Source organism: Sinohyriopsis cumingii, chromosome 8, assembly GCF_028554795.1.
Source record: "Sinohyriopsis cumingii isolate HCF-2022 chromosome 8, ASM2855479v2, whole genome shotgun sequence".
Taxonomy (NCBI): Eukaryota; Metazoa; Mollusca; class Bivalvia; order Unionida; family Unionidae; genus Sinohyriopsis; species Sinohyriopsis cumingii.
Window position 1 is genome coordinate 97,624,355 of NC_142968.1, and position 21,144 is coordinate 97,645,498.

General features: G+C 36.1%; 1 protein-coding gene across 1 annotated transcript in view; it reads right to left on the minus strand.

Annotated features, from left to right (window-relative positions):
• Positions 1-813: 813 nt before the first annotated feature.
• LOC149794205 (dipeptidyl peptidase 9-like) overlaps positions 814-21,144 on the minus strand; it is a 78,213-nt gene continuing 57,882 nt past the window's right edge. The window contains exons 15-19 of the mRNA XM_089968312.1: positions 18,582-18,684; positions 14,269-14,318; positions 10,977-11,119; positions 10,579-10,690; positions 814-9,318 (exon numbers count right to left, since the gene is read on the minus strand). Coding sequence (XP_089824438.1) covers positions 9,226-9,318; positions 10,579-10,690; positions 10,977-11,119; positions 14,269-14,318; positions 18,582-18,684 — 501 coding nt within the window. The 3' untranslated portion in view covers positions 814-9,225. The remainder of the gene's footprint in view (positions 9,319-10,578; positions 10,691-10,976; positions 11,120-14,268; positions 14,319-18,581; positions 18,685-21,144) is intronic.

Below are 21,144 nucleotides of genomic sequence, written 5' to 3' on the forward strand. Positions count from 1 at the left end.
CACTTTAAAAAAAATATCCTCTTGCAAAGCTCATTCAAAAATTGCTTTGCATATGTAATTTTTCTGACAGTATAACATTCAGGAAAATAAAGCTGAATAGTCAAATCATGGCTACACGATTTGTACATGAAGGATAAAAAAATAAAACCATAAAAGAATCAATTATGTGCGTGTCCGATAACAGAATTATGTTGTGGAGTGATTGTAGCCCCACAATTTTCCCTAGCATGACTGCCAACTAAATTATGTTTGGGAGTGAGGTTTTCTGTAGGACTGTATAGTAACAGCATTTTTGATAAGTGTGTGATTAGGATTTTTAATGTAGCTTTAACAATTTTTCAGTCATATCGCTACGATGTATGCAGTGTGGCAGTTTATAGTGATGTCTAGCACTGGAACATCATGCTGCAGACATGTAGCATGATGTCCTACCCAGTCACATTATCCTGACACCATGTTGACCAGTCCTAACACTAACCTCTTAATGCTTATTGCCTAGTGAGGCTGCTGTTAGTACCATTTCTGCAAGTCTCAGCTGGGGTTTGAACCCTCGACCTCCCACTTCTGAGGCAGACGCTCTAACCACTAGACATTCTGATAAGAAGAGATTGTATGATTATTCTTTCCATATACACAGTGACATCTGCTAATAGAATTCTGTTAGACCCTTTATGAAAAGAATGTACAATAATTCTTTGAACGTGTCTGTTTGCTAACAGAATTCGATTAAAATAATTTAGAAATGAAAATCTGGACTTGATCTAACAATGCTGTGTACACAATATAAAGTTTATAAAAATGACAAAGACGGTGTTGTGTTCATTATTTGTAATGTATGCTAGCAATACTGAGTAATTAATACAAAATGTTATGAACTTGAAAGTATGCATACTATCAAATGCAACTGTAAACTGTTCAAAATATTTTTAAAAGAAAATATTTAATGCTCAAACCTGATACAATATTTAACACAAGAAAACGTGAAAGCATCAAAGAAAATGGAAAATACATGTACAATAGTATAATGGCAGAATAAGTTATATCCTTTCCAAGTTTTGTACTTCAAAAAGCTGATGACAATGGACCAGACCTTCGTCTTGTGTACAGCAAGTTACACCACATGAATAGTATACTTACTTTTAAGTCCAACTGCAAAATGCACAGACCCAAACCTGCTATCGCATAATGCACTTGCACATCTAAGTCTATGCAGTAAGTAATCAGAAAAAACCCAAACTGCATAGGTCCTAATCTTCTGGCACATTACGTAAATGCATATCAGGGTCTATACTGTTTGCAGTTGGACTTTAGTTATAACTGAGTATATACAGTTAATTAACAGAATACATTCTACAGCTAAATCAACTACCTGTACTTAAGAACAACTATCCTATTTTATGTCACACCTTTCCAAATTAGAAATTAGTAGCATTGAATACAAAATTAATGATCTTTATCTTCTGAAATATACAAGATTATAAGTGTAGTAAATATTATATATTAAACATCAGAAGGAATAAACATGCCTGACAATTACCTGTATCATATTTTACTGAGAAAAATACAATGAGTCGAATGCACAGCACCACTTATAAAATTCAGTATGAACTAGTTTATGATGCAACAGTTATGATGACAAGATTATTTACCAACTGTAAATGTAACACATGGACAACACCAGGCAAGATTATCATTTCCAGTAGGTGAAAACAATTGGTTTACACTGTTCTTACCATTAAGGCTGTCTTGAAAATTCTCAAAATTACATCACCATAGAATTTTTAAATTAATATTGAAAAATAATGGGAGTAAATTTATACATGTTATCTGCAATAAACATTTAGTTCTAAAACAAATATGGCAGGCAAGAATAAATTTGTTCAATATCAAAGTTAAAGGCCAAACAGAAACCAATTCAGTCACCTACTTGAGCCAGCATATTTTTTATTGAATGTCAGTGATAACACAATAAATTTATGAATTCTAAAATTGTCTCAAAACTTTGTTATATGGCAATAAATAAAACATGGATTACAAACATTTACATTTTTTAATTAAAATTTATATGTAGTGTATTATTGCATAAACTACAAAGGTAACTAACCAAAGGTAATTCTTGTATCCATAAATTGTAAAGTTACCTACGATAACAAAAACTCTATATATTTATTTTTAGGCAAAAGTCAAAATGTAAGTCCCACATGAAATAAATTATAAGTGGATCAACTGGATACACAAATGGGAGAACACAAAAGCATTAGGATTAATAGGAGACTGTGGCACTTTTGGCATTCTGGTTTTGGTAGTATTATCGATAAAGTAAAGAAACAAAGAATATGATATTTTACAATGAATATACAATTAACTCCTTCAGAAAAGTGCAAATAATTTAAAGTAAAAAGATGAAAGTTTTTATTCACTCCACACATTATGTATTATAACTCCACAAATGATTTACTACAGTATCTGACAAGCTACAGTGAACGGCGGGTAATAAAATCTCTCATGATACTATCAGCATTATGCAGCTTTTCACAACAGATACACTATACAAATCTCTTAACTATGTGTATCCATGACAGTTCCTTTAAAGACAGAATGGCTGATCATATTAGGGATTTAACTCAAATGTTTATATCTAATTATGTGGTAGTATCATGCAAAGTAGGAATTCAGTACAGTCACGCACTGTAGGCATTCATGGATGTCTGTACAGTCATGCAGAGTAGGCATTCATGGATGTCTGTACAGTCGTGCAGAGTAGGCATTCATGGATGTCTGTACAGTAATGGAGAGTAGGCATTCATGGATGTCTGTACAGTCATGCATAGTAGGCATTCATGGATGTCTGTACAGTCATGCATAGTAGGCATTCATGGATGTCTATACAGTCATGCATAGCAGGCATTCATGGGTGTCTGTACAGTCACACATTGTAGGCATTCATGGATGTCTATACAGTCATGCATAGTAGGCATTCATGGATGTCTGTACAGTCATGCATTGTAGGCATTCATGGATGTCTATAATCATGCATAGCAGGCATTCATGGATATCTGTACAGTCACACATTGTAGGCATTCATGGATGTCTATACAGTCATGCATAGTAGGCATTCAGGGATGTCTATACAGTCATGCCTAGTAGGCATTCATGTATGTCTGTACAGTCATGCATAGTATGCATTCATGGATGTCTATACCGTCATGCATAGCAGGCATTCATGGATGTCTGTACATCACAGTCATGCATTGTAGGCATTCATGGATGTCTATACAGTCATGCATAGCAGGCATTCATGGACATCTGTACAGTCACACATTGTAGGCATTCATGGATGTCTGTACAGTCATGCATTGTAGGCATTCATGGATGTCTATAGTGTCATGCATAGTAGGCATTCATGGATGTCTATACAGTCATGCATAGTAGGCATTCATGGATGTCTATACAGTTATGCATAGTAGGCATTCATGGATGTCTATACAGTTATGCATAGTAGGCATTCATGGATGTCTATAGTCATGCATAGTAGGCATTCATGGATGTCTGTACAGTCATACATTGTAGGCATTCATGGATGTTTATACAGTCATGCATAGCAGACATTCATGGATATCTGTACAGTCACACATTGTAGGCATTCATGGATGTCTATACAGTCATGCATAGTAGGCATTCATGGATGTCTATAGTCATGCATAGTAAGCATTCATGGATGTCTGTCATGTCTACAGCAAACTGATCTGTGCTTGACATCTGATCATAAATGACAGGTGGTCACTCAAAACTACCCAAATCAGGTTTTACAATATTATCATTGGGATAAGGTTAGGACAGTGCAACAATTACAAGATGGGTTCATTCAAAAGCAGTCTCTTATTTGGGGATAAACCTTATTATCATCAAAGATAATGCTTAAACAGTAATAATTATAGGATGGGTTTGTTCAAAAGCAGTCCATTCTCATGCTTGGGAATTAAAGTTTAAAGATTAAAGTGAAAAGACAGAAAGATACGTGTTCTGCAAAAACCATCATCTTACCTGACCCAAAAGAAACCCAATGGGAATCATTGAAAAACTTTAATCTGAAGGGTGAATACAAAACTTGACCTGGTGTGATTGATGCCACTGCTAGCAACACCGTAGAAATGATCCCCATGTTTTTGCTTATTTTTGCTGATATCATATTCACACGCCTATAATGGCCATATAATTGTAAACAGCACAATCCCTGACCTGTAAATGCATCATGTGAACCCAGAGTAGGGTCTATTTATTTATCATTTCACACTTTATTTCTTGAAACCCAAAGCAGAATAAACAGCAGTGACTGATATGTGTATTATCTGGCATCTGATCTGGGTCTAAACTATACTGTTCACAGTTGAAAGACAACTACTCTCATGTGCTGTTTATTATGTGATACCTGATCTGGGTCTATACTGTTCACAGTTAAGACACAAACGTTCTCAAGAGCTGTGTATCATGTGATACCTGATCAGGGTCTATACTGTTCATAGTTAAGACACAAATAGTCTCAAGAGCTGTGCATTATGTGACACCTGATTTCAGTATATACTGTTCACAGTTAAGACACAAATAGTCTCATGTGCTGTGCATTATGTAACACTTGATCTAGGTCTATACTGTTCACAGTTAAGACACAAATAGTCTCATAAGCTGTGCATTATGTGACACCTGATCTAGGTCTATAATGTTCACAGTTAAGACACAAACCGTCTCAAGAGCTGTGCATTATGTGACACCTGATTTCAGTATATACTGTTCACAGTTAAGACACAAATAGTCTCATGTGCTGTGCATTATGTAACACCTGATCTAGGTCTATACTGTTCACAGTTAAGACACAAATAGTCTCATAAGCTGTGCATTATGTGACACCTGATCTAGGTCTATAATGTTCACAGTCAAGACTAATTTGCTGTGCATTATGTGACACCTAATCTGGGGATGTATTATTCATAGTTCTGAGACAATATTCTGATATGCTGTGAATTATGTGACATCTGATCTGAATTTATGCTGTTCACAGTTCCAAGCCTCTTGATGCACTGTTTAGTACCTGATGCATAATCTGGATCTATACTTTTCACAGTTCAAAGACACATTAATTGATGTGCTGTGTATTATGAGACACCAGATCTGGGTCTATGCTGTTCAGTGTTAAATGACAAAGACTGATGTGATATGCATTATGTGACATCTGATTTGGGTATCAGTCCCAAGACATGTGATCTGGCTCCATACTGTTCATAGTCCCAAGACGCATGATATAGCTCCATGCTGTTCATTGTCCCAAGACTCATGATCTCGCTCCATGCTGTTAATAGTCCCAAGACATGTGATATGGCTCCATGCTGTTCATTGTCCCAAGACTCATGATCTGGCTCCATGCTGTTCATAGTCCCAAGACACGTGATCTGGCTCCATGCTGTTCATTGTCCCAAGACTCATGATCTGGCTCCATGCTGTTAATAGTCCCAAGACACGTGATATGGCTCCATGCTATTCATAGTCGCAAGACATGTGATCTGGCTCCATGCTGTTAAAGTCCCAAGACACATGATATGGCTCCATGCTGTTCATTGTCCCAAGACTCATGATCTGGCTCCATGCTGTTAATAGTCCCAAGACACGTGATATGGCTCCATGCTGTTCATTGTCCCAAGACTCATGATCTGGCTCCATGCTGTTCATAGTCCCAAGATACGTGATATGACTCCATGCTGTTCATTGTCCCAAGACTCATGATCTGGCTCCATGCTTTTAATAGTGCCAAGACACGTGATATGGCTCCATGCTTTTCATAGTCCCAAGACACGTAATCTGGCTCCATGCTGTTCATTTTCCCAAGACACGTGATATGGCTCCATGCTATTCATAGTCCCAAGACACATAATCTGGCTCCATGCTGTTCATTTTCTCAAGACACATGATATGGCTCCATGCTTTTCATAGTCCCAAGACACGTGATCTGGCTCAGCCAGAGAATATTTACTTACATCCAATTAAATACACCCTTTTGCTAAACAGTTTGAATCAGAGGTTAGAGAAAACAGTTTTGTTACAATGAATTTACTTTGCTAAACAGTTTAAATCAGTGGTTAGAGAAAACACTTTTGTTACAACGAATTTATTTATGAAAAGGTTACAATGTCTTCCTACAAGGCCAGTAGAAGAGAATTGTGTAATTTCTCGATATAATCCATTGCACTTTCAATACAGAGACTATCATTTACATGCATGCTGCAAATTAACTGAAGTTTCCATCCCATAATATTTAACCTGAGCAATGTCATCAACTGGATGATGGCCAATGTCTTCATGTTGATCCAGTTAATTAAGACGAGACATGAAAATCGTCAATCGGCATGCAAGTTATTTCACAGGATACTTGTAAATTTAATAACAAAAATACATGAAATGAGTTAATTAACAGAAGAGATGAAACATGTTTGAGTTGTGCATGAGATAAGTCAGTTGTGACTTGAAAATTCAAATAGTAAATGCATCAATTTTATTTACTGAAAATGAATGAAATACAAAATATGGTCATAATTTGTTTTGTTTTTTGTATAATTACTGTGTTCATAAGTTTGGTACAAAATACAATCAGTTACTAAGGTAAAGTAGATTTGATCAGCACCATTTTCAGACCGAGACATCTACAAGTCCTAAGAAGTCTTTCAGTGAAAACAATAATAGTGATGAGATCTATTTCAAAATGGCCACCATGGCAGACATGTTGGAGGTCAGATTGGCACATTTTCATTTAGGACCATTTAAACGTCATATTCGTCAAGGACAATTTACAAGTTGCACAAAAGACTTTTAGTGAAAACCTTATAGAAAACAAAATATCCATTTTGGAGGGATAGCAAAAACATATTTTCAAGATGGTCACCATAGTGACCATGCCAGCTGTCAGACTGGTACTATTTATTCAGGATAATTTACAAGTTATGAAAATCTTTAAGTGAAAACCCCAGACCTGCCAACCCTGACGAGTCCGTCTCAGTAAGGCAGTTTATTTTATTTCTGTAAGATGGACAAGTTTTCAGTAAGGTGTAATATCAATAACTGCTATTACAAAGCTGGAAAATGTAATTAAAAGTTTGATGCAGCAACGATAAACATTGTGTTCAAATGAAAAGTTTGTAAAGTATGCATGGAGTTTATTTACCACATTAGAGTTGCACAAACATTAGACCCAAACCCTATGCAACTCAATGGCTTGTTGCTATCTCTCAACTTGACGTAATTCTTGGAAATTCTTTGTCCATTTCACATGACGACGGCAATTATATCTCCGACCACGAGATATACTCAAATTGGCACATTATGACCAACAAACATAATTGTGTCCTTTCCAGCTTTTAATCACAAGAATCTGAATATTCCTTTTTATTCTTTTGTTTTAATTATTAACACTTTTTTAAAAGCTTATTTCCCTTTTGTCTTAAACATGCATATTCTGGATGCTACTGTAATTTTTTTAATATAATCAACCGTTTGATCATGAGACGCTTTGCATAAACAAATAGGTGCAGTTTAAAGCATCTGGGATGCTGCTGTAAAGTTAGTCTGGTTCCCTTACTTATTTCACTAATCTTAATATGCAATCTAGATCCAAATCAAAGGATGGATGAACCGATTATCTGGATTTTTGGCAAGAAAAATTTTTCTGTAGTTTTTCCTTCCATGCCACAAGTCCGTATTTTAAGGGTAATTTTCGTAAGACATACGGCAAAATCGAATGAGTTGGCAGGTCTGCAACCCCATGCTGATGTGGCCATCCATTCAGGAAGTGTAGTGATAATAAGAGATTCAATATATTGGGTTTATTGGATATTCAAGAGACACCATTTTCATTTTGGATCACCTAATCACAGGAAGAAGAAAAAATACGCCATGGGTCTTGACATTCCTTTCCATAGTTTTGGAGGAGTAGTGATAACAAAGAACTGCAAACATACAAAGGACAGATGATGTAAACAGACCCATTACATATAATCTTCAGGTCTTCAACCAGTAGAGCTAAGAATCAAGTTCTTTTCTAATGGGTTGCATTGAATTCCTAAGAGGGCAGCACCATAAAGCTACCGTACAACTAACTTTTAAAAATCCTAATATCAATCTATTTCATTTGCTAAGCTGATCAACATCAACATTCTTCCTGCATAAATCATCTTAGTTGTTCCAAGAATTATCAAAAGTTGTACATTATAAAAATGCACATTCTGCTATTAATACTGGCACCAAGATCCAGCCTGAATCACATGAAGCTTATCAAATAATTTTAAATTGTGAGACACAACCCATTACCCAAAAAAAGTTACGCATACTGTCTGTGACATGGCATTTACTATGCATAACTTTATTAAGTATATGATATAAAAATAATTTCCCCATGCCCTTCAAACATTGCTTTATCACGTTATATACCTCTCTAAAATGCAAGAGGGATTCTTCTTAAAACTGTTCTCACTGAAAACTGCAGTATAGCTTCCACACAATGCTATGAAGATATTTAACTGTGACAAGCATTCATTCATTTCAAAAGTGGCAGAAAATATTATACAGCTGAATCTCCAAAAACAGAGCTCTATGAAACTGATCTAATTTTATAGGAAGCTGTTGGTCACAGTAACCTATTTTGGGTCTTAAAAGCAACACCGCTCAAGAAGCACTTGTACAGAAAATTTCACTATTCTTAAAATATCACATATAAATCCTGATAATAAAGTACACAAAAGTCAATGGAGAATCTTCTACATTTAATAAAAATGCAGACAACACAAAGTGTCATTATCCTTGAAACATATTTGTTGGGCTTAATATCTAAGTCAGTGTTGCAGAACTCTTTACAATACACAGACACTTGCTATCATTCCTCAATAGACAATAGTACACAAACAGGTCATAATAAATGATCCAGCAAAGAAATGGATGGATGCAGAACTCTTTACAATACACAGACACTTGCTATCATTCTTCTATAGATAATAGTACCCAAACAGGTCATAATAAATGAGTATATTGCTGCATCCTCTACTAAGATGTTGATTGTATAATTATATAAACCTGTATCTGCCAGAGCAGAACAAATTCTAAAATAACTGAAGCTACTTGTTATACACAAAATTCCACCACTTTTGTAACAAATGAAGGACGAGTTTTCCTAGTACTTTGGCACTGTAATTATAGATTGTTCTGCAGGAAATTCAGAACCATTGTCTTGTAATGTTCATTGGCCTCATGGTTTCTTATCCCATGTCTCTCATTGGGGTACACCTATAAAACAAAAAAGAACAGGCTCTTGATCCCATGTTATATAGAAAATAAGATCCGGATCATAAACATATGTCTCTAAATACTCTTATGATCTTTTCTGGACTTTCTTTTCCTTATGTGTCGAAAGAGAATATATTGTTATGTGACTATTATTTGAGGAATGACTAATGTATTCTGGTTCATTTTAAAAGCATTTTCTATTCTTGTTTCATCAGGGTAACAAAATCCAGGGAAGATAATTACTATTGGGTAAAATCATTTAGTTTCATCTGAGTTATTTTCCCTTAAATTGTCCCATATGGCCGCTGGATCTATATTTTGTTATTAATATTTAGAAAGACCATAAAGTTTGCAATACAAGCTATATTTGGAAAAAGGTATTGGCCTTTGTCTATTTAAAATAGGATAATATGATTTTTGTCTTTTAGTGGGGCTGGATTCGCGAGGTAGGTGGTTAATATTCCTAATATAAAGTGATTGGGGAACATATTCGAAGGAGAAGCAATCTTAACATTTCTTGATGATGTTGCTGTAGCATTAAAAATGTGTGTTGGCTATGTCTCAATTGTAAATGGGATGACAACTGTAATAATGATTTTATTTCCGCCTAACTTGTAATCTGCTAGTGTCTTGGTAGCCCACTGTACTTTATCTGCACAGTCTCTTTTGTGCTGAAAAAAAGTGCTGCAGTTAACCTTGTATGTGTAAGGGCTGCCTCAACCCAGATGTCTTAGTAAAAATCTTGATTTAGCACAAAGAAAAATAATGACAAGTGTAGATTTCATTTCATAAGAAATTACCAATCCTATGAAACTGTTAGAGCTTAAAAAAACACACTTTGTCAAAGTCAGTGGAAACATATATTCCAGGAACATAAATACTAAACTTAACCTGACCAGCTCAGGTGTGAAATGTAGGCCACAGTGACCTTATTTTGGTTATATGACACTGTTCCCACCAGGAAACAAAACACAAGATTGTATGCTGCCAATAATCCAAGAGAAACCTAAATATAAAACTCAACTGAATTTATTTAAGTACACAAGTTAGGCAACACATTCTAACTTTGATTTTGACTTTGCTGAACTTACCAAGTCATATTTACATACAAAACTGCAAGACTCATCAGCAGTCCATGCTTCAAACACTGACCTAATCTTAAAACTAGAGAACATTATGTGCCCGGTCCACATCTTTGGAAAGATATAAATATATACCTTGACCTTCTATTTTGTACAGAATACAACTTATGTAACCTACCTGAAGCTGGTATGGCTTGCATGCTTTCACTAAGGCATTTATCAGAGCACTGGTGTGTTGAAAATGAACATTCTCGTCTATCAGGCCATGAATAATCAATAGGCGGTTATCTCTGCAAAACAAACCACTCATGTTTGTCATGTCATCTATGAAGCAGGTAGACAGAGGCAATGAACATCAGCATCACAATATTCAAAGATATCATTTATCATAAATCTGATTTTTCCAAACTTCTTGAAAAATCTTCAGCTAAATGTAATGCCTGCCAACTTGCTTCATAACACTGTTACTTTTTATACAAGCAAATATATATCAACTGAGTAAAAATTAAGCAGATATGAAAAAGGAAGTTATTTCATCCATTTAAGGAAAACCAATTTCTCATACAAATATCTTACTGATCTGGAAAGTTGTCTACGTAGGTTGTGACAGCACCACACTGATATCCCCGCCGGTTGTTGTCTGGCGTATCCATGTAGCGTTCTGTGTATCCAGTGTCATACAATGCCCAGTCCACCACAGGGGCACCTACTATTGCCACCTATAACATGAATAATTTGAAAATTAACTAATTAGTAGTATAAAGTTATTATGACTCTATGGACTTAAAATGAGTAGAAGAAAGAGTAAGAAGCATCAAGCTTTGTAAAATTCAGCAAATGTTTACTTGGCTAGAATACAAAGAGAAGATGTAAAAGAAGAACTTAGGGTATTGAGAATTAAATTCCAAATAATCATGTAATTACTAACACAAGTCCTAGTGAATAAAGTTCTGAATAATCTTTAGTGGTATTCCAAATAATTTCCAATGCCGAAGGTGCTGATATGCATGTAGTGGCCATTAGTCTCTAATGTACTAATGTACCAATGGCCTAAACTGTATTGATGTGACAACAGTCTTTTATTGAATCAGAGTAATATAATCCAAGGTTTCCTTGCTTGAATTCACTATAAATCAATCAATCCTCTCTGCGCCATCTGGTGCTTGAGGTGACAGCAAGGGAGCACCATTTTGGTCTGTCGGCTGCTGTTATGGGGGCGGTCTGCAGGGTGAGGCCTCTGGTCTTGAGTTCTCACTCCATGGTACAGCGCCAGGTCTCTTTGGGTCTGCCACGGTTCCTTTTCCCCTGTGGAGTCCAACTCAGTGCCACCCTTGGTAGTGAGTCAGGGGGCATTCTGCAGACATGGCCGAGCCATCTCCATCGACGAGTTGCAATGGTCTCAGCGATGGTGTTTGCGCCCGCTCTGTTCCAGAGTTCCTCATTCAAGATCATGTTTGGCCAGAAGATCCTCATGATCCGTCGCAGGCATTTGGTCTGAAAGACTTCGAGCTTGCGTTCTATGTTAGCAGTGGTCTTCCAACATTCTGACCCATACAAAAGGACGCTCAGCACGTTGCTCTTGAAGATACAGATCTTTGTGTGGGCGCTGAGGTTTGTTGTCCTCCAGATGGGCTTCAGCAATGCGAAAGCCTGGTTGGCCTTGCTGATTCTTGTGGTGACTTCCCTTGTGCAATCTCCATCCGTGGTGACCTTGCTGCCCAGGTACGTGAATTCATCTACTTCTTGCAGTGGCTGGTCATTGATGGTGATTGGGTTGCCCACTCTAGTGTTCTTCCTCAAGACTTGTGTCTTCCCTATGTTGACTCGAAGACCTATGGTGCTTGAATTCACTACAATTCACAGTTAATGTCTTTTTCAAAGAATATTATAGAGCACTTTGTATTTCCAGAGAATAATAAATAATTTCACCTAAATCACCAAAATCAAAATCTGAATACAACAATATAAATGATTTCTGCCCAGATGTTATTTCAGGAATGACTAGTTTTCCAGTAAACATGATTAATAAAAAATTCTAAGACATGAAAAAAAACCTGAATGAGGGACAAAAGTTCATTGTTCTAGAAGAATCTAAGTTATAATAGGAAAGTCAGTTACTTAAACCACAATAAAGCATGTGACAATCATCACAGAGACCAGGTCAAGCTAAATGAGAGAATCCCAAGCAAGAAAGCAAAGGATGAACTTGTGAATGTTGTTCAGCAGCATGGATGTGGTCAAAAAGACAGGTCTTTCCATGACCTGGAGATTAACTGAAGCAGCAATGGTAATAGAGAAGGGATGCTGAACAGCTCTGTCGAGTACATGAGCCATAAGCAAGACTGACTTAAAGGAGTCTGTCAGTGGGTTTCTTAATGGATGGGTTTAGGCTATGGGTGAAAACTGCCAGAATGTTATTACTGTGATACATTGTGATACAGGACAGTGTACTGCGATACAGATTAAAATATTTTGGAAAGATCTGCAAAAGTGTAAAAACAAAATTAACGAGTAAACAAGATGTCAAAGTTCATGTAACTGTAATTTCTTTTAAATCTCTTTAGAAGTATAATGTTGAAAAACTTCCTTACACGTGGGTGTGTCTGAGCTGCATAGGACAGGCCAGTTTAATTTGCATCTTTTTAACTTGGGCCACATTGGCAGTTTTCTTGGGGGCCGTCTGTGGTGTGTACCCCTAATGACATGTTACTAAATAAAGCACAATAATGCTAAATTCTGCATAAAAATGGTTAAAATTCTTCCATACATTCTGAATTTTTTAAAACAACCTTCTGCATCTCCATGCAAACATTAATGTAGTCATTTCCAAGTGAATTATGGTGTGTCTAATGTTAATCTCGTGCCATGAATTTGGAACCACAAAATACCTCTTGATTAACTAGACTAGATCCATGATCTAAATGTATGCTGTGATGGTGGACGAGTCTATTCTTAAAAAAGGGGAGAATACCACAGAATAGCTCAAACAACATCCTGTATACCTACTATGGGTAGAGTGACTATCTTCAGCCACCTTCAATTTCTTAAAAAACCTACATTTAAACCTTTCAGTTGAAAACAGTCAAATGTTGCACACACCTTACAGTTAAGTAGATGATATGAACTAAGATAAATGCAAAAGAAAATTACATTAATTATCTTGTTCCTAGGAATAAATGATGACTTGCTTACAAAACTGGTCAAGCTGAGCGATGAATTAAAAGACCACAGGGCAGGCAAATAAGATGGTGCTGAAAAGCTTATTGTACAAGAGTCACACAAATGAAGTGTCTAATATTCATCTACAATGATGATAGTGTCAGATTTAGTCAGAAAACAGATGGAGCATGCTTCCTGTAATGAGAAGAATCTAACTGATCACTCAAATTGATGAGATGGCAAAAAGTAGAAGGTTTTTTTGACACCTTGTCAAAAAGAATGCTGATTAGACACAACCAGTAATTGGTGATTTATGGGATTTGGCATTCATCCCACTATCCAAACAGTGACCATATTTATTTGAGCTCTGTCTTGACAAGCAGAAAACTCTGTAGCATGTTTGTTGCCAAAACAAGCCAAAAGAAATGGTGAACATATACTGGAGAGAGGGGGGCTTGGAAGGGCTGGATTTACAAGGTAGATGATGTGCTTCTACCACATCGTGATTGGGTAACATATTTAAAGAAGAAAATGAACTTATGAAAATAATTTTCACGGCAAAAGCTTCTATTCAATATACATTTGATCAATCATTACAATGTATTTAATATGAATCATTACTAAATTTATGCATGTCTGACATAAGTATAATACTGTGTTTTACATTATTGGAACAATCTTTAGAAGGACCATTGATCTCAGTTCTTACCTTGAAAATATCCGGTCTCTGCGCCAAACCCATCAGAGACAGGTATCCTCCTGTAGATTAATGGGAAAAGAAAAATTCCAATAATAATTTGTCTCATTTTTTAAAATGTCTAAACAACTTCATACCATGATTCTAGTGTGGTTTCATTTATTTTCATGGATCTAAATATTTGTGGGGGTTTTTTATTTAAAAAAGTAACTGTTTGGGGGAGGGGTACTGAAATTCATGGATTTGAATATCCTAGTTTGCATATGCATAGGAATTTCATTTAATGGATTAACTTCTAATGAAACCCAAAATAAAGAATACAAAAGAACAAAACAATGCTGAAAACAAAAAATTGTCGCTTCAATGGCTAAAACAGTACAATCAACTGCAAAGCACTAATCAAACACCTATCAAGCTCAATCACTTGCACCATAATTTGCTCTACATCAAACGGGAGCCATTGCAACTAACAAGAATAAGCTATTGTCTTATTAAGGCACTTGTGTAAAGATGTATGCTCTCTTTTTACTTGAAACACTATCCATAATGCTGCACCATCAGTCCTTTCTGATAACCATAGCATTAAGACAGTGGCTTACGAGTGGTAAATTTCAACTTAGATCCCTTGTCAGTTTGGATACTATCACCATTCTACATATGAACCTGGGTATGTGAGAAAGCTTGCTAGTAGCTTCTTGTGGGTCAGTGGTTCTTCCTGGGGTTTTCCCCGGGTTCTTCCTCCACTATTTATACTGGCCACCATTGATAGCCTATCATGTGCTGCAAAATGGCGTTAAACCCTACTACAACAACAACAACATATGAACCTAATGCATGATTAGCAGCCCTTGTTCAACGTAGGAAGCAGGTAGTGTCAAGATTTTATGTTTTCAGACCCCATCAAAGAGCAATCACGCTAACTAATTTGAAAGTCAATCAAATCACTCCCTTGCTTGAGCCTGCCTCTGTAAATTCGTCAAAATGTACCCAAAATCAAAACATATCCAATGATTTGGATTTTTAATGTAGCTTTTTAAAAACTTCAGTCATATCACTATGATCTCTGCAGTGTGGCAGTTTATAGTGATGTCTAGCACTGGGGCATAATGCTGAGACATGTAGCATGATGTTCCACCTAGTAACATTATCCTGACACCAGGCAGACCAGTCCTAACACTAACCTCTTAATGCTTAGCGCCTAGCAAAGCAGCTGTTAGTACCATTTTTATCAGTCTTTGGTATGACTCGGATGGGTTTGAACCCATGACCTTCCACATCCTAGGCGGATGCTCTAACCTCTTGGCCGCTGGAGTGGTATTAGCTATGATACTAAAACACCTTCATAGTTATGCCAATGAGTGTGTGCTCCTGCAGCTTTGATTCAATGAATCAGTTGAGAAGAAAGAGAGTAGATAGTTATTTGTTGGTTGCCTATGAACAGTAACCTGTTTATCAAATTGAATCCAGGCTGCATCGTTAGTATGACTGAGCCATCAGAATGGAATTGCATGTAGTTCTGATCATCGGTAACACAAGCAGCTCACACACCTTGTAAGCTGAAACTAGCACTATTGGGATGCAAGTACTGCATGATAACTGCCTCAGTGAGGTGGAAAACAGGGACTCAAACCTTGATGAGTTGAATCACATCAAGACCCAAGAGAGGTTCCATGTTGGAAACAAGGTGAGTATGGCCTGGATATGTTGATATTGTACAAGAAGTCAGAAAGGTCCTTGTAGCCAATATCATCACTTCCATGATGCCTGGGATCAAGGAATGGTATGCCCTGACAGTGATAAAGACAAGCGTCTTGTCTAAAAAGAGGAAAAGAATGAAATTTACCAGTAAGGGGATGAAGGTTGAGAATGGTGTGAGGTCATTAATTTGACACCATTTATTAAAAACATGCTACCTCCTCTTGTATGCCTTCAACGTGGAGGGCCATCAAGCTGTCTCAATCCTCTCCACAATCAATGGGATGAACTGTTTTTCAAACATGGCACCCCAGATGATGGAAGAATTTCTCTGGGCAATGATGGAATAATGGCAACCTTGGCCACTTAAGTACATACATGCCAACCCCTGGCAAGGAAAAAGTGTAATCCAAGTGGACAAAAAGAGTAATCCACATATAACATGATAAAAATTCAATGAGCATATGTACAAAGTGATTTATGTATCCCTCTGGACTTTTAACATCAATTACTGCTTCAAGTTTCTGTATATAACACTTTGAGCTTTAAAAAGCAACAGACTCTCATATTGCATTTCAAAACACTTTGTACCAGCTGAGACTAAAAATGTTTTGCACAACAGTAGAGCACTAAGTAGTGGGTTATTACAGAGCCTGGATCTAAATTCAGTTTTACTTTTGTGAACAGTGCTGAACAATCTCACACAGTCAGCATTAGAATGGTAATGAACCAATATTCCTTTCATAACCTGATAAAGAAGAGGAAATTTATATCTTACAGTTATTGGGTCTTTTAGCTGGGAAATAAGATGAAAAAATCAACTCTATCCATATGAAGTAAACTGTCAGGTAGAGTGGAGTGCCAACTTGATACTTCAGGCATGGTGCATCATACGACAGAGACAACCTGATATGTACAATGATGGAGACATTTTTCAAAATATAGAATGCAACTCCTTTATAAATTCCAGTCATCACTGATGCAGTATCAGCTTAAAACCCCATACAATTATGCCAACTTAAGTTTATTCAAAGTATTATCAAGCAAATAAAAAAAATGTTTCTCCAGAAGAATCTACAGTTAAATCTGGTAATGAAAGAAGAGCACTCTGACTTTGCCCTTTTCATTGTCAAAGTCTCTTGCACAGACTGAGTACAACTTTTGTCACAATCACTACTCCTGTCTGTTGCAATACTAAACAGTCAAATTTTCATGGCTTCTGCAATTTTAAGTGAAGTATCTTCTGTTAAACACCTAACAACATTACATGATTTTGTTCTTGCACATGCATATTTTCTGCAATTTTGGAATCAGGAAACAACCATCTGAACAAAGGACCAATGTAGTTTTCTACCACTAGAGGCTGTCTGTGTTTTATTAAGAACTCAGTAGATAATGCATCTGCATTTATAATATTTGTGTCCACAATTTAGTTCTGCTGTATAAAAAGAAGTTTCCTCAGTACTGGAGTTAGTAAACGAGCCAATTCAAGGTTTCTTGTTTTACCACCATGACCAATATTAAAATCCTTTCCATGCAGCCTGCAAGGGGCATGAAGATCCTTAGAATGGAATGCTGTATTGTGTAATTGTTGTTGTTGTTGGGTTTAACGCCATTTTTCACCACACAATAGGCTATACATGGCGGCCAGTATTAATGGTGGGGGAAGAACCCAGGAAAACCCCGGAAAGAACCACCGAAACATGAGAAGCTACTGGCAAGCTTTCTCACATACCCACATTGGCCGAATCCGAGACATGAACCCACGCAGACAGAGGCGAGATGGCAGTGGTCCGTAACGGAGAGCGCTTTAGACCACGCGGCCACTCGGGGCCTCGTATTGTGTAATTCATGTATTCATCTCTGAAAATTACCCATCTGAACTTTCTGTCATTGAACATACCAATTCAACAACAAAAATTTGTTCAAAATGGGGAATTACTGAGACGAAAAAGTGCCCAATAAATTAAAATTTAACAGCGTTAATATAATTACACTTGTGAAAACTTTTTACCAACTGATATCACATGGACAATAACTGTAAAAATAATGCATCAATATGAATAAATTCACCAGGTAAAAATGCAGCGGTAGTATATATATATATATAAAATTTTGACTTTTACTATATTACTGAAATTAAATTTAGGATGGTAACAATTAAATATAAATTCAAATGTATTCTTTGAAGGCAATGTTCATTGTTGCATGCAAAAGTTTAAACTGGTTACATCCAGGTTACTTGTGACAGCCAGCAAGAAACAAGGGGAGTTAATCTGTAAGAATTTATCCACTTCATCTACATGATATAAGGATCACATGATGTTTTCTGTATTTCAGAGAGGGGAGGATTTGAAAGTAGTAGGCATCAATTTCCCAATGTTTTAATGTACTTGGGTAATCTGATGGAGAAACTTACGAAAGCATTTTTGTATTTCTCTACTTGCAAAATGATTAAATGCTAAATTTCATCACTGACATCGTCATTTTAACGCAAAATAAAACATCCCTTTGTTATAAAATGTGCCCCTTTTACAGCCTCCTTTGTAAAAAATCCTAGCTGGAACACTAAAAGCTATGTTTCTGGCCATAACTAGGGCATAAAAGTGGTGGTTTAAAACTTTACATACCATAGGACCATCCATGTATGGCAACTCGAGATAGATCAACAAAATCAACATTTGAAGCAAGCCATTCCAGGCCCTCAACTTGTTCCTCAATTTCTGTCAGACCCTGTAAAATTACCACAAAATCTTACTAATTATTGTATGTATATATAACTATGCTGCAACTTCTGTCAGACCCTGTAGAAATACCACAAAATCTTGGTCATCATTGAATGTCTATATAACTATGCTGCAACTTCTGTCAGACCCTGTAGAAATACCACAAAATCTTTGTCATTATTGAATGTCTATCGGTATAACTATGCTGCAACTTCTGTCAGACCCTGTAGAAATACCACAAAATCTTTGTCATTATTGAATGTCTATCTGTATAACTCTTGTGTAGCTACAGGCAGGATGGATTAAGTTTGGTTGGGTTGGCATTTAAGTTAAATATGCAAATGATATGAATACAAGGGAAAATATAAACCTGCCTGGACACAAGATGTTGCTTAAAGTATTTTATCGCTGTACAGTATCTAGCTAAAAACTGATAAACAACTAATGCTGGTTTCAAATGGCAGCATGAACGGTATCACCTGCTGCATCTGAAAATGTTTTAATGCAAACAGCTGGCAAAAAAGATAAAGAAAGTTTCTTTTCTAGTGAAGCAAGTAGTTTTTTGTTACGTGCACATCTGAAGTAAGACCATGCTGTATACACTATAACCCAAATTACATCCATCAATCATACACTAAAATAAAGGAAATTAACATTAGAAGAACACTCACCAAAAGGATGAGTTAAATGTATAATGCAGGCCTTAATGGAGGAAAAACAGATACAGAATTAATAATTAAAGCCACTGTAGGTGGATTTTAATCCATTTTTGATGTATTAATACATTTTTACATCCAGCACCAGAGCAACATACAAAACTGGGCATATATGACCAGTAAAATTATCTTACCCTTCATTTTCACTAATGTTACTGAATTTAAGTCAAAGCTGTAATAGGAAAAATTAAGTAATATAAATTGTTTCAAAATTATGACCAAAATAGACTGCAAATAGTTTTATAATTAAGCCCGTTGAATTTATCTAGTTTTGTGAGCCTCAGTATTTTTGTGTTGCAAAATTTACAATTTTATGGTTACTAAACAATTCATGGGTATAATTCTGATGGAAAAATAATTATACTGTGATAGTTCAAAGGTCTCTAAATTGGTGGTGGTGAACAAGGAAACCAAGGAAGATTTTAAAAAAATTACTCAAGACTTTGTCTGAGAACATGTTACCAAATGTTTTATAGATCATGTATCCAGTCCATTTTATCACACCTAAAACAATGAATTCTGTGACACAGGCAATTTTGTTTGACAAACTACATCTGGACACATTTCTTGGGAACTAGACATTTTGAAAAAGACATGTATCATAATACAGACAGATTTATCAAAAAATTAAAGTTCAATATGGGAAATACAGAGTATAAAAATTCAAATTAATTGAGCTTTGTGAAAAAATGAATGTTCTATGAAGGTGAATATTCATGTATTCATTTCAAAATCTGTTTTTTGCAGGACAAAAGAAATGAGGTACAAGTGGGCCTCTCACCTTGTTGACAATAGGCAAATGCAAGTGCAGTTGGTCAAAAACTCTGGGTCAGCATGATCCTTTCTGTAGAAACTGTTGCCAGTGGTGTTGACTGCATGTTACAAAACAATTATTTCAAGGTTTCTCTCAAAGATCTGTCACGATGCATTCTGTCAAATTCAGTTAAAAACTGTTAAGCAGTTTTCAAAAAGCCATCTTTAGGTTTTCCAAGTGTAATGACAGCAGCCAAACTGATAGCAGATCAAAAGCTTTCTATCAAACTATCTCAATTTCTGACTGGTCTGTGAGAAGATGTTGTCCAATGATGTTTATATTTTCACTAATGGCAGCCATATCTGATGGTGGATTTCCATCAACTGAATAAAACTGAAAGACCTTCATACCATGATGGTTTCTGTCAAATTTGGTCAAAATCTTTTGATGAGTTTTTAAAACATTATTTGTAGGTCTTTTATTTTAGCAATGGTGGTTATTTTAAAATGGATCAGCTTTAGCTGTAAAAACTACAGCAGGATGCTTCAATCAGATTTATCAAACTCTACTGAGCAGTGTTTTAGAAGCAATTTAAGGTCATTTTCCCCCAGCAATGGCATATTTTCATCATTTGAACAAATCTGAAAGTCCTTCATGCCAAAATAATTTCAAACAAATCTAGAAATTGTTTAAAGGTCTATCTATTTTTGGCAATAGTGGCCATACTGGAGGATGGATTGGCATCATTCAAACATGTTTAAAAAACCTTCCAGCTAGGATGTTTCTATCCAACTTTGGTCAACTTCTACTAGCTTTGGAGAAGCTGTTTATAGGATTTTCTATTTTCTGTCGTGGCAGCTTTGATGGTAGACTGTAATCATTTGAACAACTGTGGCACAATGCTTTCTGTCAAATGTGGTCTGTAAAGTGGATTTTTAGAAAACATATATCTATTTTAGTAGTGGTGGCTGTATTGAATAAAGGAACAAATTTAAAA